General features: G+C 36.5%; 2 protein-coding genes across 4 annotated transcripts; one reads left to right on the top strand and one right to left on the bottom strand.

The window, feature by feature from the left end:
* Positions 1 to 848: 848 nt before the first annotated feature.
* LOC134677765 (zinc finger protein 761-like) lies at positions 849 to 9,391 on the top strand. The gene is made up of 3 exons (XM_063536193.1): positions 849 to 958; positions 2,492 to 2,821; positions 3,115 to 9,391. The coding sequence occupies exons 2-3, from the start codon at positions 2,496 to 2,498 to the stop codon at positions 4,649 to 4,651; spliced, it is 1,863 nt and encodes a 620-aa protein (XP_063392263.1). The 5' UTR covers positions 849 to 958; positions 2,492 to 2,495; the 3' UTR covers positions 4,652 to 9,391.
* Positions 9,392 to 11,265: 1,874 nt separating this feature from the next.
* LOC134677904 (basic proline-rich protein-like) lies at positions 11,266 to 23,242 on the bottom strand. 3 transcript variants are annotated; one of them, XR_010100120.1, is made up of 4 exons: positions 23,032 to 23,123; positions 22,300 to 22,414; positions 18,959 to 19,169; positions 11,266 to 17,988 (listed from the first exon to the last, which is right to left on the bottom strand). XR_010100120.1 is itself a non-coding variant. In XM_063536348.1 (4 exons), exons 1-3 carry the CDS (start codon positions 23,233 to 23,235, stop codon positions 18,959 to 18,961), a joined length of 408 nt encoding a protein of 135 aa, XP_063392418.1. In that variant the 5' UTR covers positions 23,236 to 23,242; the 3' UTR covers positions 11,266 to 17,988. The 3 variants fall into 3 exon arrangements, 1 of the variants encoding a protein (XP_063392418.1); XR_010100121.1 differs by lacking the exon at positions 23,032 to 23,123 and adding an exon at positions 22,910 to 22,938; XM_063536348.1 differs by lacking the exon at positions 23,032 to 23,123 and adding an exon at positions 23,154 to 23,242.
* Positions 23,243 to 23,258: the final 16 nt, after the last annotated feature.

Here is a 23,258-nt window from a genome sequence, read left to right as displayed (position 1 = left end):
AGTTGTTGTTCGGTCAGTGCCCATGTTTGACATCCATACGATAAGCATGGGAGGATACACGTATCAAATACCTTCCTTTTCTCTTTGATGGGCATGTCTTTGTCCTTCATAATTTCGCTCAAAGACCAGAATCGTTTCCAGCTATTTGTAATCCTTCTGTTTATTTCTTTTTGCATTGTATCTTCTGGGGCTATTAGTTGACCTAGATATATGTATTCGTTCACATACTGTATTTGTCCATTATTTACTTTAATATCTACTCTAGTTGAGTTTGTCATCACCTTTGTTTTGGAGGTGTTCATTGAGAGACCTACCTTGGCACTTTCATCAGATAGCTGTTGTAACATTTCTTCTAAGTTACTTGGATCTTCAGATCTTCTTATTACTAAAACTATTATTGACACAAAGATGGTGATTTTTCCTCTTTAGGAGGGTATAGGTAAATTATTAAAAATCTTTATATAGATGGTCAAGCAAATCTTGGCAGTAGAAAAAGGCGCGAAATTCAAATTTTCTATGGGACGATATCCTTTTGCGCCTACATTTTTCAAATTTCCCGCCTTTTTCTACTGACAAGATCTGCTTGACCCAGTTATATAAAAAGAACAAACTTTTTTCAGTGTACTATCTAAACGCAGAACTCGTGACGGTGTGTTCTAAAACCAGTTTATTTATTTATAATCATTATAGTTTCAATTTTTATAATTAATAAAATATTTTATGTTAGTCCTCATTACGAATCAATACATTTAGCAATATATTTCCACAGCAATAAATTATTAGATAATGGGAAATATAAAATTAGTGAGGAATATAATAAATAAAGAGATAACTGCGTTAAAAAGAATGCAGTGTGCGGCGATATAGTTTTTTCGAACGTATTCACAAAGCAATTGATTTTTTTTCGTGAACGAGAAAAATTGTGATTTTTAATTCGGTTTATTTTGTAAATAGAAACGTAAGTACTTTATTTTCGTATTTTTCGAGCTATCTTACCAATACATAATGACTTGTTACAATAAGAACTTATGTTTATTGACAATAATATGTCTTCAAAACCCGATGTTTTTGTGCCCAAAAATAGATGATCATTAACTACAACATACATAATACAGTGTTTAAAGGCCTCGGATCTCTATAGAAACTTGATTATGGCTACTAATCACCTTTCAAAACAATATATTTGTCTTTGAAACATCTCAAAACTTCGCAGGCTCAGATTTTTTCACCGGGTTTTTTGGTCATATCGATCTTTTTTTATAATCTTGCATGAAATAGACGCGTCCTTTGTATTAAGCGCATAACATAGAATATGTTAAGTTGTATATTGGTATGTTATCAATTCCAAATCAAGATTTTTAATAAAACGGCTGAGATTTTCACGTCTACCTTACCTTACCACAAATTTTAGTGTTCATACCATTTTATTGAAACCTATGATACACGTATATTTTTCAATTTATCAATAACATTACAAAATTAAAAAACTTGACGCAAATTACAAGATTTAAATTGCCACTTACGGTTCCACATTTACCCTCGAGAATGCAGCTCTTGCAAATCTGCTCTGGACAGCCGGCAATGGCAAGCCAAAGGATCCTGTAACACCCTCCCACCTTTTGGGTGACAGAGCTCCACCAGGAGCACTTTGGTATGTTGGGTTGCTAGTCGGTACACCCGAACAGTTTGCCATAATTATCTTGTTTGTTTATTTATTTATATGTATATGTTGCAGTCAAAAGTGTGAACTAGAGATGCAACGGATAGTTGTTTGGCCGGATACCGGATACCGGATATCCGGCCTGGGCACTGGCCGAATATCCGGTATCCGGCCGCCGGATATTCGGCCGGCGGAACTATACCTACATTTCGGTTTTTCAGGTGCGCATTCTGCAGGTTTGACCTGTTTCCTAGTAAACGTTCACGCGGACTCATTCCTAGGTTCGAAATGAGTGCGCGTGCAAGTCAGTGGAATGATTAAATTGTTTTAAAATAATAAGCAAGTACGATTATGACCGTGTCTGTTTCTTAAATCCAATTTGTTTACTCCTCCGAAATCAAGCAATGTTACTATCCGGTATCCGGCCGGATAGCAGGTCACTATCCGGTATCCGGCCGGATAGTAAAATAATGGCCGGATACCGGATATCCGGTGCATCTCTAGTGTGAACTGGTCAAAAGAACTTTTAACCGACAAAAACAGTAAAACTGCTTTTGACTGAGCATGTTGGTCAAAAGTAGTTTTACCTGAAAATCAAATAAAAAAGAAATAAAAGTTCTTTTGACCAGTTCACACTTTTGACTGCAACATATATATTTCGGGGGTCTCCGAAACGGCTCTAACAATTTCGATGAAATTTGCTTTATGGGAGTTTTTGGGGGCGATAAATCGATCTAGCTAGATCTTACCTCTGGGAAAAAGCATTTTTGAGTTTTTTTATGTTCCCCAGATATTTCTTTATTAATGTTGCACTTCCTTTTTTTATTTTAGTATAATGTCAGAGTCACCCAGCCCAGAGACAGAGACAGAAGACATTATAGAGCAGGAAGAAACATCAGAAAAAGAAGAGACTATGACAGATAATGAAGAAATGTCAGAAGATTTAACTGATAATGAAGAAATGACAGAAAAGGGAGATGGGTCGGAAAATGAAGAGGAAGACGCAACAGAGAATAATATGAAGTCAGAGAATATGTTAGAGAGGGATGAAATAACGATAGAGAAGGAAGATATGATGAGCATGTTTGCCAGTGTGTGGGTCAAGGTGGAGGTGGAGGAAGCGAGAGAGGAAGAGTTACAGATAGATGAACGTCCAGAGAGGTGAGTTTTCCATAATTAGAAAATACAGAATAGTTACCCTATATTTCACTCCTGCAGCTAAGATGGATCTAATTAAATACAGCATACATTGTAAACCATAGACTACGTACACCCGAAAAACATAACCCTCCTTTGGCATTCTGGTAAAAAGTCATTTATTGTAAAACCTTCTACATACAGTGCCACTTCAGTTACAAAAAAATCTCCATCCCTCCCATCAAAGCATCCCTTTCTAAAATAAAGCACTTTTAGTCCTGGTAATGCATAGGTATTTTTGTTTACATTGATTTCAGACCGAAGCGTAAGCACCGTTCAAAGAAACACCTAAAAAACCTCGTCTGCGACCAATGTGACTACCGGACAGCCTACAAAAACTGCTTAGAACTACATATACTCAGCCATAAGCAGGGCAAAGGCTTCGCCTGCCATGCTTGCGACTACAAGTCTAAATACCCAACCGCACTACAGCGGCATATCGCCATCCGACACTATGAAATGAACGGAGACACCCCCATGGACAACGGGAAGCCTCTACCTCTACACCAGTGCCCGGACTGCGACTACAAAACCTTCTACAAATGGAATCTAGCCAGCCACAAGCGGAAACATAAGCTTATCAAACAGTTTAAATGCCCGTCCCCCGACTGCAACTTTGAAACTGCTTACCGACATAACTATATCAAGCATAGCAAGGTCCATAAAGAGTCTGTGGCTTTTAAATGTGATAAATGCCCTTTTACTACCAGATTTGAAGGGCATATAACTAGACATTTAGCGAAAATTCATAATGAGATCACGGAAAAGGCCAATAAGTGTGATCTGTGCGATTTCTCTACTAAATTTAAATGGAGATTGAAAATACATGTGAATAGAATGAAAAAGGAACAAGCATTAAAATGTAGCTTCTGCGAATTTGAAACTTTTTTTACATGCGCTTATAAAAAGCATAAAGTAGACCATTATAATGAAATATATACTAATCCTAAACGCACCAAAAACACTTTAAGCGCAGAACAGCAACATATTAAAGATATACAAGATAAAATGCAGGAGACATCGGAAATTGACTTGACGTTCCATAATTATACTGAAAAAGATATACAATATATACCGAGTGAGCCGGAGAATCATAATAAATACAACTTAGATCCGAATTGCGTGGATTGGAACAACATTCAAGTATTAGAAACAGATGATAAAGAGAAACCGTTTCAGTGTCATATGTGTGCATACACTTCGAAATTCAAAGCCTCAGTGCAGAGACATTTTCAAAGACATCATACTGGAAGTCACAATAGACCGTACAAATGTATAAACTGCGATTTTTCAACTAAAACTAAGGACCAAATCGCTTTACACAATAAAAGGAGCCTATCCGACATTAGACTTTTCTGTAACATTTGCAAATTTCAAACTTCATACAAATGTCAGTTCGTTATGCACCAAAAGTGTCATTACGCATACAAATGTACCGCTTGCAACTACTCTTGCAAACACAAGTACGAGCTACAAAGGCATTATGGTATAATGCATCTCGGGAACGGTATCAAATGTAGATTCTGCGAATACAAAGCGTCTAGAAAGGATAGCGTGCTTTGTCATGAAACTATTCACACCGGGATGAAACCGTTCAAATGTGAGTATTGTGACTATACGTCCATAAGGAAATCTCTGTTAGACAACCATGTGAAGCGCTACCATAGCGATATAAAGAAGGATATAACTATAGTGAGCGAAAGTAAGATAGAGAGTTTGAAGATACCGCTGGTTCTACGGGAGCCCATAGATTTCTGTAAGGAAAATCAGGACTATAATGAACCAAAAGAATGAAGGTTTTTTTTTATCTAAGTGTCTGACCACGCTTACTCTGCACGGATTTTGTTAAGACGATGTGTGGAACTGTCAACTGCTATAGTTTCCATGGCAAAAACGGCGCAGAGTTAGCTTAGACGAACTCTAAAGTGTCATTCTATGAAACTTGCTAACTATGTAAACAAACCGCCATATTGAAATTGTCAAAGAATGACGAATTTACTAGTGACCTTTGTTTACATAGTTCCATAGAATGACACTTTAAACTTGAGTAAACAGTTATATTTAACCTTTTGACCGCCACGATAATGTCTATAAAATAAAATTATATAATACTAAACTATAGGGACTAATTTAACCTATGTCGGCTATGGCTGACTGTGGCGGTCAAAGGGAGGCTATTCTCAAAAAAAAGTTTTGGTTACTCCTAATTGCCACGACTCTTTACCAGCGAACTGATATACATGGAAGTATTCTGTCCGCTCAGTTATGACCCAACGTAAACTATTCGATTGTAGGCGGTGCTTACAAACTATTCGATTCGCAACATCAGTTCGTCCGAGATGACAGTCAGTGACGGATGGCTAAATTGATTTATAAAAACAACGTTTTTTTGTAATTAAAAATGTCTTCATGTGTCGTGAAGTAGTGAAGAAGTTATTTTAGTTTATACCAAGGATAGTGGAATCACTTTTCACTTGTAGTAAACAGATAACTTCAGTAAAATTTGGAATAAACATGACGATTTGTTTTCAATACTACCGTGCTAAGCTAAAACGTAACAACTGCATACGACTTTCATAACAAGATACGACTTTTTAAATTGCGAGGATAATAGGGATGGTGTTATGCCAAATGAAGTAGACTATTTTATTAACTTGTGCTTGGTTTAGGTATTTTCTATATAATTATAAATGTAGTAATGAATTCTTTCTTACAGATTTGTATTTTCCTTTTTTATTTCATGAGATGGAGCTGTAAAAAAACTACCTAATTATACTGGGTCAAGCAAATCTTGTCAGTAGCAAACGGCGGCAAATTTGAAAAATCGCGGGTTAGCAACACTGTGTTCGAATAATTCGAAAATCGCGTGTCATCTGTGTTTTATCTGTGGAATGTGGATCGCGAATGACAGCCATCATCTTGTTTGTTTACAAATGGTTTACAATCTGAATCGATTCTATTTCAAGAGATATTTCTGCTGTGTCACCATTAAATACCAATATATTAAATAAGACTGCTTAATTAAAGCTAAGGTGCCTACAATGCCTACAGTGCCAACTGAGAAATATAATAAAATATGAAAATCCAGTATGACATCTACCTGCTGAAGCAATGATTTTATTCATACATTCTTGTTTAACGGCATAGTCCACTTACAATTTTATTTTGAGATCTTCAAATTAGTTAATCATTTTTATCAACATCACACACCGCTTTTAAATTGTCCGTCCATGCGTATTAATAACAATTTCAAACATTTTCAATAGAGAATCCGCGAGTGACAATTTGAATTGACGTACGTGACAAGGCGCGCTCAGCGGAAAAAAAAGTTTTGGTTCGATGTACATTGTACATTGCTGCTTTTCTTAGCGCAATACTACTCTTTGAGTGTTGCCCTACTTTAGTTTGCTTTACATTGCTACTGACAAGATTTGCTTGACGCACTATATTTCAAATTAATAATCAAATTTGATATTATCATTTTACATTACTTTCCATTCAGATTCCCACAAGATGCCATTCGCAGAGAACTATGGAAAAAAGCTGTCCAATTAGAGAGACATGAAATTAAGTGGAGGCCTGGAAAGATATCTAGAATATGTTCTATTCATGAGATATAACTCGTGAGATAATCATACCCGGTCTCCTATATGTAGATACACTTCCACTGAATTAATTTAATAAATACACACATTATCTGAAAATGTTGATCATTCGAATCCACCCTCTACCGTCACATATATGTAGGTTCTCTCTCAAGCCATTTCCGTCAGTAGAAAAGAGCGGCAAATTTAGAAAATGTAAGCGCGCGAACGGGCGTAGTCCCATACAAAATTTTAATTTTGCACCTTTTTCTACTGACAAACTTGCTTGACCGGCTATATAAAATATTTCCATTGGAACTGAAAGTGGGGATTTATTGTGACTCCGCCTATTCAAATATTTTTGACCAGATTCGTGTACCCATGTAAATTTTGCAGGCTGTATAGCCAGTCCGAATTCTAAGATCAAGTTTACCATACATTTACAATGGCGTACTTGATCTTAGAAAAACGGACAGACTATACCTGAACGTGACTTCGCACTGCCATACAAATTGATAATAAAATATACAAAATACTTATTATAGCGGAATACATTTATACAACAATGATATATTTACTTATGTTGAGTTAGTCTGTCATTTCATAACAACATTTTAACTAGTTATCTTTTAATCTGCATTAAATTATTATACGTGAATTATTTGACTGGTTCTTCAATGTATGGCATAAACCTATCCCTGTCCAAGTCATATTCTAAGCAAACTCTCAGCGGCCAGTACGTACAGCAAGAAGGTTATTAGCGGATTAATGTCGCTGATTGGTAGTTATTGACATTATATGCATTTCATCTACACTTAGCTATGTACCATTAGTGTAATAAAGATGACTATTATTTTGTTTACCAGCTTTGATTACAGGCTCTGTAAACGCGTCGTCTTATTTAAATGTAGGCGTAATTTTGTATGTGTGCTAATTTGGCCCGAGAATTTGAACGGTAATGTTCCTAAAGGCGGTTTCCATACTAAATATATGCGTTCACTGCTCTTTACATACACTTTACATGGTGTCGTGATAATTATATTACCGACATATTTTCTGGGAAGAGTCGTCAATTACCGCCATTTGATGTTAGTGATGCGCCATACTTTATTTATAATATTTTTTTTATAATTAAGAAAAACAAATGTATAAATAAATGCATTTAAACAGATTGTGCTGGCACAATAAAAACATCTAAAATTGACTTTTGAGAGTTTTGAGACTCAATGCGCCATACTAGTACCTACCTAAATATTTGAGGAATAGCTTATTTGGGTGAATCAACTTTTTACTGTCGCTAGTTGCCATGGTTACGGTCTCCTGGGTCACTCTTAAAATACTAGTTATCTCGTATTTAAATGAACCAAACTTGAATTTTTTGGTAGTTATAAGGCCTTTACATAATGGGACATCTACTAAGCACGTTTGTAGAATATGGTACAGCAGCTCTTCTAAGAAACTATGCTACTATTGTCTCCTGGCTGATGGGACAGAATAACAACAAGAAATAGTTGATCGACCTATTTCTGTTTTACGAGAACTATGAATCTATGTTACTATCGCTTTCTCCTGGACTCTTCATTTGAAATCGTCTAAAAATTCTAAGTCTATAATTAGATTTTAAATAAATCTCAAACGGAAAATCTAGCTAAGAAGTGTTTACTATCATGGCAATAGGGATGACGTTTTTTTTTGGTCCAGAGATGCATGGATTTTGTTAAATGGTGCTTAAGTAATTTTTTTGTTATCCTTATTGTTATAGGATGTTATAATATGAAACAGCAATCTCAAAAAATAGGTCTACCCTTCTAATTGCCGCCACCTCTTCATACAATTTTTGTATGTAGCCGTGGCGATTAAGCCGCAGACATTTTTAAAGAGCCGTATGCGACATGCAAATGTATTAAACGTATTATGTACCTAAATAGTAATTATTGACCGTGAAATAGATATATTTTTACATTTAGGTAGTTTAGTTATTATGCATAGATTGCATAATCAGGTATGTTTTGGAAGCTGAGTTCATGTATTTTTATTTTTTTGTTGAATTAGATTTTTACCTCATTGTAGATTTTAAGCAGGCATCTTACAACCAAATTTGCAGGCATATTAGAGCGTTTCTTTTATTTTTCCATTTTGATATATTGTGACCTTTTTTGCCACTTTTGTGTTATTTCTACTTACGTACTGGGACAAAAAATGTCCCAGAGTCTTTTTCCTATTGTGTTACCATTTCCCCATATACTTTGTATGGCGGTAACAAAAAGGAAAGTTTGTAAAATTTATGGAAATTTTAGGACACATTTTTTTCTTCTATAATGATGAAAAGGGCTCGCGACCCTGACTAGAAATAACACAAAAGCGGCAAAAAAGGTATAATAAAAATGGCAAAAAATAAAAGAAACGCTCATTAAACAGATGGTTAAACCCTTTTACCCTTTTTTATTATTATGAAATAAATTATGAATTATTTCATAATAATTACCGCTAATGACGTCTATTGACGTCAATGACAAAAATAGTACTTTCCTGTTGCACACATTTATTCTTGCTCGGTTCTGTATCTACTTCCAGCTTCGATTTTAGCAATATAAGACGTGATAGGACGTCTTGACAAAATGGTATAACCATCTATTTTAAGCTAAATGTTTGTATTTTCTGTTTATAAAAGGATGCCTCTTATGTGTTAGATACAGTATAGTAAAAATACCGAAATTATGTGATAATCCAACAAGGTTCCATCTTGCTCCAAGATCAGGTATTTTGGGAAATAGGTGGTCTATAGTACGGAACCCATATATATCTTCTTTACGAGTTGGTATGGTTGGTAGCTATAAAATCAAATTATGTTTCCAATAGTGTAAATTATACCATATTACATTAATGATAAAATGTCAATTTTGCCATAGTTATTTTTATTGTTGATTTTGTAAATAAAATCATAGTATTATTTAGAATATATTATTTATCCACCTTGATTCCTGCAATATTTTTTTTAATTTATTGAACGTCACAGACAGGTATCGTCATGAACCGACTAGAATGAGGAGAAATTATTTCGGAATACTTAAATATGTGATCGCGCGAGATATTTCCTTTTGTAACATAATATTCATAGATAAAACCGCCCACCATATATCTTCTTAGGGTAGGTAGATAAGAAAAACTGAATTTATTAGGTATATCAAGAAATACATGTAATATAAACAAAAAAAAAACTAAAATTAAAAACGGTTGATAAGATAAAGATAAAAGATTTTTATTCGTGACGATCACAAAACATGTACGAACATGTACAGACAACAACAGCAAGAAAAGAAGAGAACAATAAGTGTGCATCACGAAATGGACCCAACTCAGCATAATGCTAGCTATATACCGTGTTTTTATTGAATTCCGTTAACTTCGGGGTATGGTTAAGTATAAGTACATTTAAGATAACTAAATGGCATAGTTAATTTTCAAAAATAATAATTTTTTTTTGTCTTTTTTTTCAAAAAAATTAAGTTTAATGAGTAATTAAATGTAGCATATAGCGTTGTTATAACACGGGCATTACATTTAACTCAACCACAATTGAACCTTTGACATATCAATGTCATTTCGGTAGCAAATGTATGAACTCATTCTGAACACTAATCAATATGTAAACCAGCCCTAAGGCAAGTGTACACGCTTGTAGAGGCCTTATAGGAAAAAAATAAATTATTGATTATCTCCGAAATGGAGTTAATTAGAATATCGGTGTCTTTGAGAAAGTTACTTGATTTAAGCTCAGGGATGCACCCTTGAAATTAACGGAAAAAAAAAACACGGTGTATAGGTTGCACCAAACCGCCTGTCACCGTTAAAGCGTTCGCTAAATTTTATAGTATGGGGATTTTCATAGTTCCCTGCTGTGTGATGTTGATCAGTCTGTCAAGTATGGTTGATGCGACTGGCCCTTAATGTAGCATTTCGTATTTTCCAATACTCTAACCTTATATTTTGATACATCAGAGCGGGCACGCGATTCTTCTACACCCTCTACAGATATTTAAATGTTGCCTGTCCCTTTCGTACTCATGAAATGCCCATTGACGTGAAAGCCCTTTCGCACGCTTTAACCTTTTGACCGCCACGACTATTCTGTATAACATGCAATAGTAAACAATTAAAATGTAATGGTTCGTTCAATACCTTTCGGCGCGATTCGGAAAGTGAATTAGAGATTAACTAGATACGATATAGTAAAGATATGTTACGTCCCACGGATAAAGGTACCTTATGGCGGTTGGCACGATTATTAACATCGCTCCAATATTATTGCGGCGCTATGCGACGTACTTAAACGCCAGCCGCCATACCTTTTGCCGTGGAACGTCACATATCTTTAGTATTTCATGTCTAGTGCATCTCTTATTCATTTCCCGAATCGAGCCGTATGTCGGTTATGGTCGACTGGCCGTCAAAGGGCTTATGGCGTTATTCATAAACGCATTACTGGTCCGAATTGGCCGTTCGAATCGTTTGTCTTTATCTGTCATTTTACATGGACAAAACATGATTTAACTAAATCAGCCGGCCTAGCCAAGGTTACAATCGCTATCGCTTCGACAACGAAAAGCATTATGTCTCTCTATCACTCTTCCGTATTAGTGTGACAGTGACAGTTGCGTTTCGATCGCTACGGAGCGTAAGCGATTGGCATCTTGGCTACGCGGCCTGGCCCGTAAAGTTTTATGAATAAGGGGGTAAAACCTTTAGCATGGTATTAGATCTGTGATATTAACCTTTTTTTGGGAAATGGGTTATGAAAATAATAAACAATAAATAAAACAATAATGAAAGGACAAATTACCTTTTATTAAAATTTTATTGTGCATATTTCGGTAAATGTAAAAAAATATGGCAAAATAAAACGTTAACCGAGCGTGCGTCAATAAAAAAACCGCCCTCAGACAATACTTTAAAAAAGAGCCCTATACTTATTAACATTTTTTATACATTTGACAAAAATAATGTCTCATTTTTTAATGATAAAATTTAAGAGACGGAAGCGGCCATAGACTAGAATTGTAATGCATCGGTGTTGCCATGCCCTATTTAATATATCAAGTTAGCAAATAACAAATGCTTTTATATTGAAAATATACCCTTTTGGGTCACTTAAATATTAACACGAAATTATCTTTTCTTTTTCTGCGGCGGTAGCATGGTCGTATTTTTATCGTTTGTCACCATGCCTGTCACGTTCTAACAAGTATGTAAGTGCTTTGCGAAAATGGAACTGTGCTTCTCCCGCATGCTATAGATATGGGTATTCTAGACATTTACATGTAATATTTTGGTAAGTACTTAATTGATATAATTAATTAATTATACTTATTTAAGTCCAAATTTTTGGAACAGAATTTATATATTTACCTTTTAACCCTTTTTTATAGACCCTTTTAGTAAATAATTTGTCGTGATATTATTGAGGGTATATTAATTCACTAATTTAATATATTAAATGAGGTATAGCACAATGAACTCATCTGTAGCTGGATTCAATTTAAAATACATATCTTTTTTCCTGTGTTCCTATTAAACCAATAACTTATTAGTTATTACATCAATTACAAATTGATAAGCAATAAGGTACTAGTGCTCGACACGCTAATGCCCAATAGATGACACCTTGCTGTCACCTCTATTGACAATGACTTAAGTTTCAAGATGACATGTACTGGGACCGCGTCGAGCACCAGTACTACCATCTTACTTGACCATACTTGCAGATTTTTACATTTTGACCGCCAAGACTATTTTATTTGGTTAATTTTAACCTTTGTCGGCTATGGCCAACTGTGGCAGTCAAAGGGTTTGGTGGTTTCACACATTTTATTTTACAAGTAAATTACCCATACAAAGAAAAAGTTGAAATACATTACTTTTTTCCCCATACAGATGAGTTCAATATAAAAATAGACACCGAACGCGCTTTCAAAAGCGAATTTAAATCAGCAACATATTTCGGACCATTCCACACTGGCAACATTACTCTGTGTTGCCACTGTAAAACAATCCAGAGCTACAACCGCGAAAATCGAAGTTCGCAAATTGCGGGCATCTTTGTCAATCTAATTACGCCTTCGTTGGAGTAAAAGAGAGCGGTCAATTTGCGAACTTCGGTTTTCGCGGTAGCCCCCCAGGTGCGTCAACCTTTTCTCTCGTTTTAATATCATAATTAATTGCTAAATATTTTATGTATTAATTAATTATTACATATATATTCTCATTCTAAGACTACGCAGCGAGACTAGAATGTAATGGCATCTACGTATTATTACTATTTATCCATTTTATACATATGTATAGAATCAATAATATTAAAGTATTTAAAAACATTTCAAAGACAAATTAAAAGCAATAGGAAGTTATCATTTTCATTTCATTCGAATTATCATTTCGAAATGAGAATGATGTGAAAAGAATAGTATTAGAAATGCATCGAATATTAAGTTAAATGCTTTCATTTGAAATAAATACTTTAATATTATCTGTTTAACTTTAAAAGAATAAAAGTGCAACATCGATACCTTGAGATACATTTAAAAACCACAGTAGCGAAATCCTTTCAAAATTCCACGTTTGAAAAATATCTTTTTTTTATACATTCCTTCAAAAAGGATACACAGTACATTCCCTGCATTTTCGACCAAAATCCAACTTTCTATTAAGGAAAGTTACAATTTTCGACTTTCTCGAATCTCGAGCCACTTCAATCAGTTCATTCAAAAGCAACGCTTAATATTACTCAAGTGTTTTTTTTTTTCGATAATTCCCTAATTATATATTCACTCTTAAGCCACGATAGATATTAAGTAACAATTTGATAATAACAATTTATTTTGAACATTACACCTTGTAATTAAAAATAAATAATAACCAAAGCCGCAAAATAATCAAATAAATAATCTCCTTTTTTTTAATATTAAAGCAAACCTCTCTGTACAATTTTTTTCGTAAAAAGAATTGTCATTTCGACTGTCATGATTTTTAAATCAATAGCACCTAAAATTAAATTTAGCATACAAATATTTCTTTATTTCAAAATATGCATCTCTTTTTAACCACATAATTATTAACGTACGCGAAAGAGACAAGACTAGGGGTTAGTATGGACACCGAGTCAACAGCTGAAGGGAAATGGTCGATTTGACATTTTCTGTCAAAACTCTCGACTAAAAGTTAGGCTATACAAAACTAGCACCTGTCAAATAAATAATGAGCGATAAGTCTTAACATTTATAAGCCAATTAAATTAAATTTAAACACTATATACATTTTGAGATGAGAAAATGTACTTGCATATAAAATATATACTTCTACTATATTTATAAAAAAGTCGACGGTATATGCCGTCAGCGGCGCCAAAGCAATATCGACTCTCGTGGATTGGCAAAAGGTTAAAATTTGCAATCTGTAAGATTCGTTGCAAAAAGTTGCCTCGTATTTTCATTGTAATAAGAAGTATATAAGAAATGTATTTGTATATACAAGTACATACCAATAATAATTATAAATAATGTAATGTAATAACCATAAGCTCAACTGTGTCACTTTAGTTACTAATATTATAATTATGTATTATATTAATTACTAATATTTTACTTGTAATATTTATTATAGTTTGTAGGTTTCTAATAGAGCCCGACGGCTAATCCTATTGTCTATTGTTAAGTAAAACCGCACGTGCTACTTACCTGAAAAAAAGGGTTTTAATTATTCTATTTGGCACCTGAGCGCGGGCTAGTCCAACGCTCAAACAACTAGTGTAGGTGCGCTCTCCGATAACGCGCCTTTGTTACGCATCTCGATGACACATTATAAAATAAGACTGGATCCGTAGCGTTCGACTCGCCGGCACTCAGTATAAGTACCGAAGTACGTATTTTTTATGGAGGTGGTTGTGGCAGGTGCAGTTTTACTTAACAATAGACAATAGGATTAGCCGTCGGACTCTATTAGAAACCTACAAACTATACTAAAACGACGCAATTGAGGTTATGTGTGCACCAAAATAAGCGCCTCAATTTCATACTTCGGCTCATGGTTTTCAAATCACTAGAAAACAGTTTCATTACTATTTTGCCTGTCTGTTACATAAATGATCGCTAGCATAACTATTTGTGACGCCCACGGGAAAAGGTACCTTATGGAGGCGCTTACGTCACGTAGCATCGCATTAGTATTATGTGTCGTTATTAATATCGTAAGTGTCGACCGCCATAAGGTACCTTTAGCCGTGGAACGTCACATTTCACTGCCTTGATTCTTACAGTACTGACAGCACCTTACAATTTTACGCGCCATGACGGCAGGCTTTATGCACCGGGCTACAATAAAAATATTAAAAAGTTGGCAATACCTTACCGTTTAAAATGATTAGAACATTCAGTTGTCAAAATGTTCTTTTTTTAAATCATGGCCAATGACCATAACTACACTCTGTATCTTTAGGGATTTAAATAAAAATAAACAAATAATTTGTACATTTTCGGGTAGTTAACATTTATTGGTTAACCGACCAAATACAAAACCGCCTGGATCCGTCACTGAACAACGTGACTTTAACCTACATTATTTGATCGTGTAATGTTTTCATCTCTGGCTTAAGGAGTCATTTGAGGGTAGATTTTGTTTACTTTTATTTAAATACCTAAAGATACAGACTATAAGAAATGTAATCTTACATTGCAATGTAACATTTAGCTTGGGAAAGCGAGTCATATAGCATTACCCTATAAGGCTAATTCTCTGATAATATCTGCGGCCTAATTGCCACGACTTTTCATACATTTTGTATGGTCACGGCAATTAGGCTGCAGACATATTTAATGAGAATGACCCATAACTGAGTTACCGTATTTCATATACTAGGTATTACTAGAAGTGGTGAGAGCGCTTCTAACTATTATTACTAATATAACATTTTCGTCTTTAACCTCCCTGCGTACAATTTCTTGTACATATTCCAAAATCTATTTTGAACTTTATTGTGTAACTCTAAGGGTTCCAGTTTCAAAAACAACATAGTTGCTTCTGGGTCTCAGGAGGAAGCATTTGCGTCGATGAAAAAACATTTTTTTTTAATTTTCCAGGCGTTGAAGAAAGTTTTTATTAATACCAAAAAAAATGTTGAAAGTAATCAAATTAGACTGATAATTATGATATGTTTCTAATACGCTGCAGTACCACTTCTAGAAAATAGTATTTTTGTAGCCTTATTTTACCAAGCGCATATGCTATACTTATACAAGTTTTTTTTTCATTGTATTTTTTTTTATTGTTACCTATTTTTAAAGTAAATATAATCATATTAAAGCACTTATTGCGGTTTGGAAGCATATCCGAACAGAGAATCAAAATTGAATTCTATATTTATACTTCACTTATTTGGCTGGCAAATTTAAAACCTGTGACGGATTCATCCGTCGTTGGCGTTGGACCTGCGGGTTCGGATATATCCGTCGTTGGCGTCGAAAAGGTTAAAGTAAAATACTATTAAATATAGCATAAGCGATGGAAATCGGCTTAATTCCCTTATAAAGCTATTAAATAACATTAATAACATAAGGTTTATTCTAAGTTGAGGTTCGAGTAGATCACAATTTTATAATTTTAACATTTCAGTACCGTTTTCGGTACAGTAACTCTATAACAGTGGCCATTCAAGAATTATATAACTAATTTGTCATTCAGTGGTCTTCATAATATAATTATATTGTAAACTAAAATGAGTGAATTTTGGGGAAAGCTATTATACAGTATGTGTCTGACCATGGGGCTTTAAATCCAGGGCTTGATTTTACTCGCTAAACTGAGCTACTTTTACTATGGGACCAACCCTAAAATCGGGGAAAAAAATTGGCTTTCCCATAGAAAACGTCGACATCTGATCACCCAAAATGTATGAAATAGTAAAAAAAAAATTTAGGATTTCGGGGTTGGTGCCATAATAAAAGTAGTTCAGAATAGCGAGTAGAATCGAGCCCTGGAATTAAAGCCCCATGGTCAGTAACACCCTGTATTATCTGTGGTCGTAACTCAAACCAAAGAGATCAACCTTAACCTCGAAAGACCCACCATCTAAAGTTATCAAATTTTTAATTTGAACCTTATTCTATAGTAAATTAGAACGAATTTCCTTAGTTTAAAAAGCGATGAAACAAAAGAAATGCTACTTTATTTGGGTCATGAAAAGTTCAAATTAGATTGCACGATTATGTACATTGTAATGTATCGGAGCGGCCAAGGTGCTCACAAATATCTGAACAAGCCTCTATTGTCAGGGCGTTAGAGTGCGTGTTCAGATATTGTGAACACCTTGGCCGCTCCGATATATCTGATGGCGACTGTACATTGATTCTCAGGAGGTTATTAATTGCGCACCCGAACAATGAAATTAAAAAAACACTCAAGTTGCTTAAATCTCAAAAGTCCCACTGAAATAAAACTAGTCATATAATTCTCCGTTCGCTATACCAAAGAGAACTGATTGTAATAAAGAGGTAAAGTCTAAGAAAAAAAACGTGCCCCTTATTTCGACATCCAAAACATCTGGCGATGTACTGCCAGGGGTGCGAAACTCCTGACTTCGGTCAAACTCGGCTCCGCTCGGCTCAGCATTGCTCCGAGCTATTATTAGGGTTGGCACTACTTGACTTCCTTTTGCGTGCACGACCACAGATAAGATAATCACTTGATTTTTGACAACCCTAAATAGCCGAAAGGGATAGTGCCATATATTAGAAAGCGACAGCATGATTCGACCCTGAACCGCTGTCAAACTTCGTTTTTGTAGGAAGTTTCCTTTCTGTACGGTAGTACTATTAATTATTCTGTGGTACTGCGCCATCTGTTTTGCGGTCACTGAATTGTCAAACGTCAACTTTTGACAGTCAAGAGTTAGCGCAAAATGTATGGAGCTGTACAGCGCCATCTCGTTTACCTTTCAAGAAGCACGAAATTGTCTTAGATTTTACGCATCTTACTCAATCAAATACATCTTTGGCTATACCTTGGTATCAACATCATATACAGGTATCACAGCTTGTGTCTCCCTCGAGTACAGTCAGGCTCATAAATATCTACACTTCACCAAAAAGCACTTGGAAGTGGACACCGTAGCTTATAAACGCCTGAAATTGCGCGCTAACCCGAAAAACCACCCGTGGCAAGCAATATAGGCCTGGTAGTAATCATATACCGTAGCCTATGAATTCTTACATATGTGTTCGATAAGTGTATAGATATTTATGAGTACTTAGTCTGCGTACATGTCCTTGACTGTTCAGGACGGCGTTGACTTGTCGAATCTCATGTACAAATTCAATGTGTACAGTCAGCTGTAGAGAAAAGTGAAACCGTTGCATACAAGTTTGTATGGAAAGGTGGTAAGCGAATAGTATTGCTACATGTACATACATGTACATAACGAGTATAACGATATACTGTGTGTACATATGTTAGTGTTTATGTTTAGAAGTCCCCCGCTGTGTCACAGCTGTTTGTGGTGTCCTGAAAAGATATAATTTTCAATAAATTAAGAAATTTATATAATTAATTTTATGCGTAGGATCTAGAGTGACTACGATATGTATATAATATAAAGCTTATATGTCATGAATTTAAATAAATTATTTAATTTCAAGATCTAGTTAATGTATCGTTTCATTACTTAATTAAAAAACGATGCGGAGAAAAATTGGTAGCTTCGGAAGGAATTTAACATCCGTAGAGCATTTCAATGTAGAGCGCTCATATTATTACATAGATTTGAACCTTAAAACCATCACGATACAGTTGCTTTTTAAACGACATTGTTGCTTTGGCACGCGCCATACCCGGGAGCTGACCGCTCGCACAAAAGAAACAATGGCTTTTATTTATTTTGGTCATTTGAGAGAATTCTTACTTATAAGGGCTGATTTAGACGACGCGAGAACTCGCATGCGAATTTCATACCATTGTGGGTTTTGATCGGTCGGTGGAATCGGACGTAACCAACAGTCCGCAATGTAACTAAAATCGTATGCGAGTTCGCGCACCGTCTAAATCAGCCTTTAAGAGTCACTCGCATTATTCACTTATCCGGAGTTAACCAGTTAAACCTGGAGTTACTACGGTTACCAGTACAATTCGACACCGGGTTAACGGTTTAACTGCTTAACCCCGACGTTAACGACCGGTCTGGCCTAGTGGGTAGTGACCCTGCCTGCGAAGCGGACGGTCCCGGGTTCGAATCCCAGGAAGGGCATTTATTTGTATGTAGATACAGATATTTGTTCCCGAGTCCTGGTCGTTTTCTATGTATTTAAGTATTTGTATATTATATATATCGTCGTCTGAGTACTCACAACACAAGCTTTCTTGGACTTACTGCGGGACTTAGTCAATCTGTGTAAGAATGTCCTATAATATTTATTATTATTTATTTATTTACCCCGGGTTAGGGGGAAGGTGCAAGCGGGCCTACTCGTGTAGTTACCTATGGCGCGATGGAGAGGGGGCGGAACCTCCTGGCCCGGGCGGCGTTGTGCGCGGCGAGCGGCGCGGGGTCGGCGGGGGCGGCGGGGGGGGCCGGTGCGGGGGGTGCGGGGGGAGCAGGGGGGGCGGGCGCCGGCGGCGGCGACGCGGAGGGGGAGGACGCGCCCGAGCCCGGCGGGGACGACAGCAGCGCCACGCCGCGGGACCCGCTCCTTAAACAAACACTTTTTTCACTTGTCATGCTCAAAAAGTGCACCTTTATGTCGTGCGTAGACGACATAAAATCGCATTTTATGCTAGTTAAAACATATTGCACAATTTTACTGAACAATAAAATTGTGTAGATGACAAAACTTGTTATATTATTTTATTTTTGCTACAATTTATTCCGTATTTTCTGTCATTAAATTTAGTAAATCACATAAATTAGGAGTCGATTATCGTTCAAAAATGCTACGAAATGTTTGACTTGGCAGAATACCAAGCGTCTGAAACTCTGATCACATATTGAAAATTAAAAAAAATAATTAAAAAGTTAGTTGGCGGGAATTGGTTATGTATTATGTTCTTTCGCTTTACGACAATTTCGTGATGTAAATTGCCTTGAAAAATGTGTTTTATTTTCCTCGAAATCGAAGTGAAAAGTAGAATGTACAACAAGGGCATAAATGTCCATTTTTACCCTCGTCTACTATTTTGATCTTCGCTTCGCTCAGACCAAAAAATTGCCTCGGGTAGATATGGGTCACTTTATGCCCTTGTTGCACAATCTCCTATTTGCAAATGCCCGTTTCCATTTACGAATAAAGTATCATTCTATAGAACTTGCTAACTACGTAAACAAACCGCCATACTGAAACTGTCACTGAATGATGATTTCAGTATAGCGGTTTGTTTACATAGTTAGCAAATTCCATAGAATGACACTTTACCGCGTACGATATTGATGACGAGTACTCAAAATAAGAGTAGTTAATGCCCCAATTACCCGTTGGGGCATTCCACGAGACTGTCGCTTACATAACGCAATTCTTCTAATACTTCTGGAAATGCTGAGTAAGCGATATTGGGTCAGGTAATATTTCATGACTTGGCTAACAAATTGGCAGTATATTCTCGAGATTCACGTATTTTATTGAAGTAGCTGCCATACAATACAAGGCAAAAGCGTTATGTAAGCGACAGTCTCGTGGAATGCCCCCGTTACAGATGGATTCACGAGAGCTACCATCAAAGATAATTTAATATAGAGGCGTAATGTCAAAGTAAATTTTGTAGTCACAGTAAATTTACTGCCCTCCTTCGACACAGGATTAGTTTTTTGATGCCATTTGACTTTGATCCTTGTTCTTTCACTGATATGCCTTTTGTAATAAGGTCCACCGATGTACAGTTAGGAATATTGCTGTTTGTACATTACATACATATAATCGCACCTATTTCCCGGAGGGGTAGGCAGAGACCACGGATTTCCACTAGGGTTTCTGCTCGAGAATTCCCGAGGCGAGAAATCTCGAGAAATTTGTCCTAAGTCGAGACGGGAAAAAATATTCAATGCCTCGAGAACTCGAGAAATAAATCTCTTGTGATAAGTAAAAAGAAAACACACATGATGTGTCTATGATGTATTTCTTTAGGTAGTTAAATAAATATGAACAATGTTTTTTTTACATTTTCAGGTAGGAAACTACTTGAAACATTTATTACCAACCAAATAAAAAACTACATTGATCCGTCCCCTATCGTTCTAGCTTTAACCGATTTTCATGTTTTGAAACTTTTGAACTATCATGATTCATGACATTCATGTCATGTCTTTTTATTGAAAAACGCTTTAAAAAAATTGTAACGAATTATACGACCATTTAATAATTGTAATAACAAATATTAAAAAACTAAGTACGAGTAATTAATATTACGTAGTAAAACTTCTGTAAGTTTTGTCACATCGAGTGAAATTTATTGTCTTGAATATTGCTGCCTAATAAAATACCATATTGTGGTTTGTTTACATTTTGTTGAATACCTAAAGAAATACACTATAGCATAACCACATCGCCGGTGCGCACGCCTTCACCTATAGTTTTTTTGTTGTTGTTGTATTTTTGATTATTAAGTGCAATTTATGGTGACTAAAAATGTACCATATGTTTGATTATTGATCTCACCTACGATTTCTACGAGTCTGATTTGTAAAAAAGCAAAAAAAATTTAAATAACATGGTGTTTTTTGGAGCTTTCAAAATTTCTCGAGATACTCGAGAAACTCGAGAAATCTTCGTCGAGAATTCCCGTGCCTCGGGAAATTAAAAAGGCCGAGAAACCAGAAACCCTAATTTCCACTTGCTACGATCCTGACATACCTCTTTCGCTTCCTTCACTTTCATAACATTCCTCATACACGCTCGCCGGCTTAGGGTGCTCTTGACCTGGCCTTTCTTCAGGATTTCCCCAATCTGATCAGAGAAAGTCCGCCGAGGTCTACCCCTTCCAACTCGCACTTCCACTTCTCCCTCATACACTCTCTTTGTCACCCTGTTTGTCTTTGTTTGTACATTGTAATGCATATTGGGCCTTACAGAGATAAAACAAGTAGCGATTACAGTGAGACGCCTCATTCTTTTCTCTTAATGAATGTGTTAATTGTACAAGATTTTGACTCTTGGAGACCCTATACATCTCTAAGGATAATTTGATAAACTATATAATCTTATAGTTCTGACACCTAGAGACATTTACACATCTAAATATTATAGATTTTTTGTATCTGTATTTTTTATACAGGTTTTTTATGTAATTCGACATTTTGAGACCATATACATCTCTAAATAATTGTAATACGTTAGTTTGAATTATTAGTTTTATTTTAGAAAATTGTAGATATATTGTTATTATTTTTGCTTGTATGTTAATTTAATGTTGACGTGTAAACTTTTAAGGGCACTTGCTCTTGTGGTCTAGGGGCTGTCCATAAATTACGTCATCTATTTTTGACGTTTTTCGATCCCTAAAATCATCCAAAAATCACGCTTCGAATTATCCCGTTTCCTCCTACGTCATGCTACCATCATCCGATGTCCAGACCCTAATTTGAAATGACGTAATTTATGAAAAGCCCCCTATTTGCTGAATAAAGGCCTGTGCACACCGGCTGCGTGTGCGTGACGTGTACGTACGCGTGCGGCGTTGTAGTATACAGATCCTTATGAGAGACGACACGCCGCTTGCGTGACGTGTGCGTGTGCGGCTCCAACATTTTAGCGCACGCACACGCGCACGTCACGCACACTCAAGCCGTTGTGGCTCGGCCTTAAATGTTGAAGTTTTGAAGTTTGTAGTTACCTAGAGTGCACGGTGGGTGGCTGCCGGTGCCTGGGGCGGGCGAAGCGCAGGTTCAAATCCCGCGCGGGGTCCGCCGCATACTTCTCACTCGCGTTCTGACGGCGGCGGCGGAGCGCTAAACAAAAAAGATAAGATAATTTTTTTTTTTATTTATTTATTTAAAAACAATTATGTTTACACGGCATTACAGTAAAATTACCAATGCGCCGAGAAACGCTTACAAAATATTTCATTACAAGAAAAATATGTAAATAAGATAAGTTAACCTTTTGGACGCCAATGACCGATATATACGCACCGCAGGTTCAACGCCAAAGACTGATTAATCGGTCACAGATCACAGAGCAACATAAACCTACGTGCATATGCATAAAGTTCAATTTCAGTTTTGACACTTCGGTGACGTGGCGTCCGGGTGGCTGCTTTTGTGTTTGACACGGCGTCGAAAAGGTTAATCTTCTTCTTTCTCGCGTTATCCCGGCATTTTGCCACGGCTCATGGGAGCCTGGGGTCCGCTTGGCAACTAATGCCAAGAATTGGCGTAGGCACTAGTTTTTACGAAAGCGACTGCCATCTGAGTCGCTTAGCTTCGAACTCGATAACCACATACCTGGCGTCAGATCGTTAGGGTCCGGGGACGGACCCCTATACCCCGGACCCAGGTCGCACTTGGCCAGCCTGTTCCCCGCCATGGTCGCTACGGGATACTCGCACCTGTCCGTGACTACACACCTGGGGTCAGATCGTTAGGGTCCGGGGACAGGGGTCCGTCCCCGCTCCAGGTCGCACTTGGCCAGCCTGTTCCCCGCCATGGTCGCTACGGGATATTCGCACCTGTCTGTCTGACTACAGACCTGGGGTCAGATCGTTAGGGTCCGGGGACAGGGGTCCGTCCCCGCTCCAGGAGGCGCACTTGGCTAGCCTGTTCCCCGCCATGGTCGCTATGGGATACTCGCACC

The sequence above is a fragment of the Cydia fagiglandana genome, chromosome 27, assembly GCF_963556715.1.
Source record: "Cydia fagiglandana chromosome 27, ilCydFagi1.1, whole genome shotgun sequence".
Classification (NCBI taxonomy): Eukaryota; Metazoa; Arthropoda; class Insecta; order Lepidoptera; family Tortricidae; genus Cydia; species Cydia fagiglandana.
This window is presented reverse-complemented; position numbering and strand designations above follow the sequence as displayed.

Coding starts and splice junctions, on each gene's coding strand:
- LOC134677765 (XM_063536193.1), top strand. CDS start 2,496: ATGTCAGAGTCACCCAGCCCAGAGACAGAGACAGAAGACATTATAGAG. Junction 2,822..3,114: donor ATAGATGAACGTCCAGAGAG/GTGAGTTTTCCA, acceptor CATTGATTTCAG/ACCGAAGCGTAAGCACCGTT.
- LOC134677904 (XM_063536348.1), bottom strand. CDS start 23,235: ATGGCGGGGAACAGGCTAGCCAAGTGCGCCTCCTGGAGCGGGGACGGA. Junction 22,415..23,153: donor CCCTAACGATCTGACCCCAG/GTCTGTAGTCAG, acceptor TTTTTTGTTTAG/CGCTCCGCCGCCGCCGTCAG. Junction 19,170..22,299: donor CCACCCACCGTGCACTCTAG/GTAACTACAAAC, acceptor TGTTTGTTTAAG/GAGCGGGTCCCGCGGCGTGG.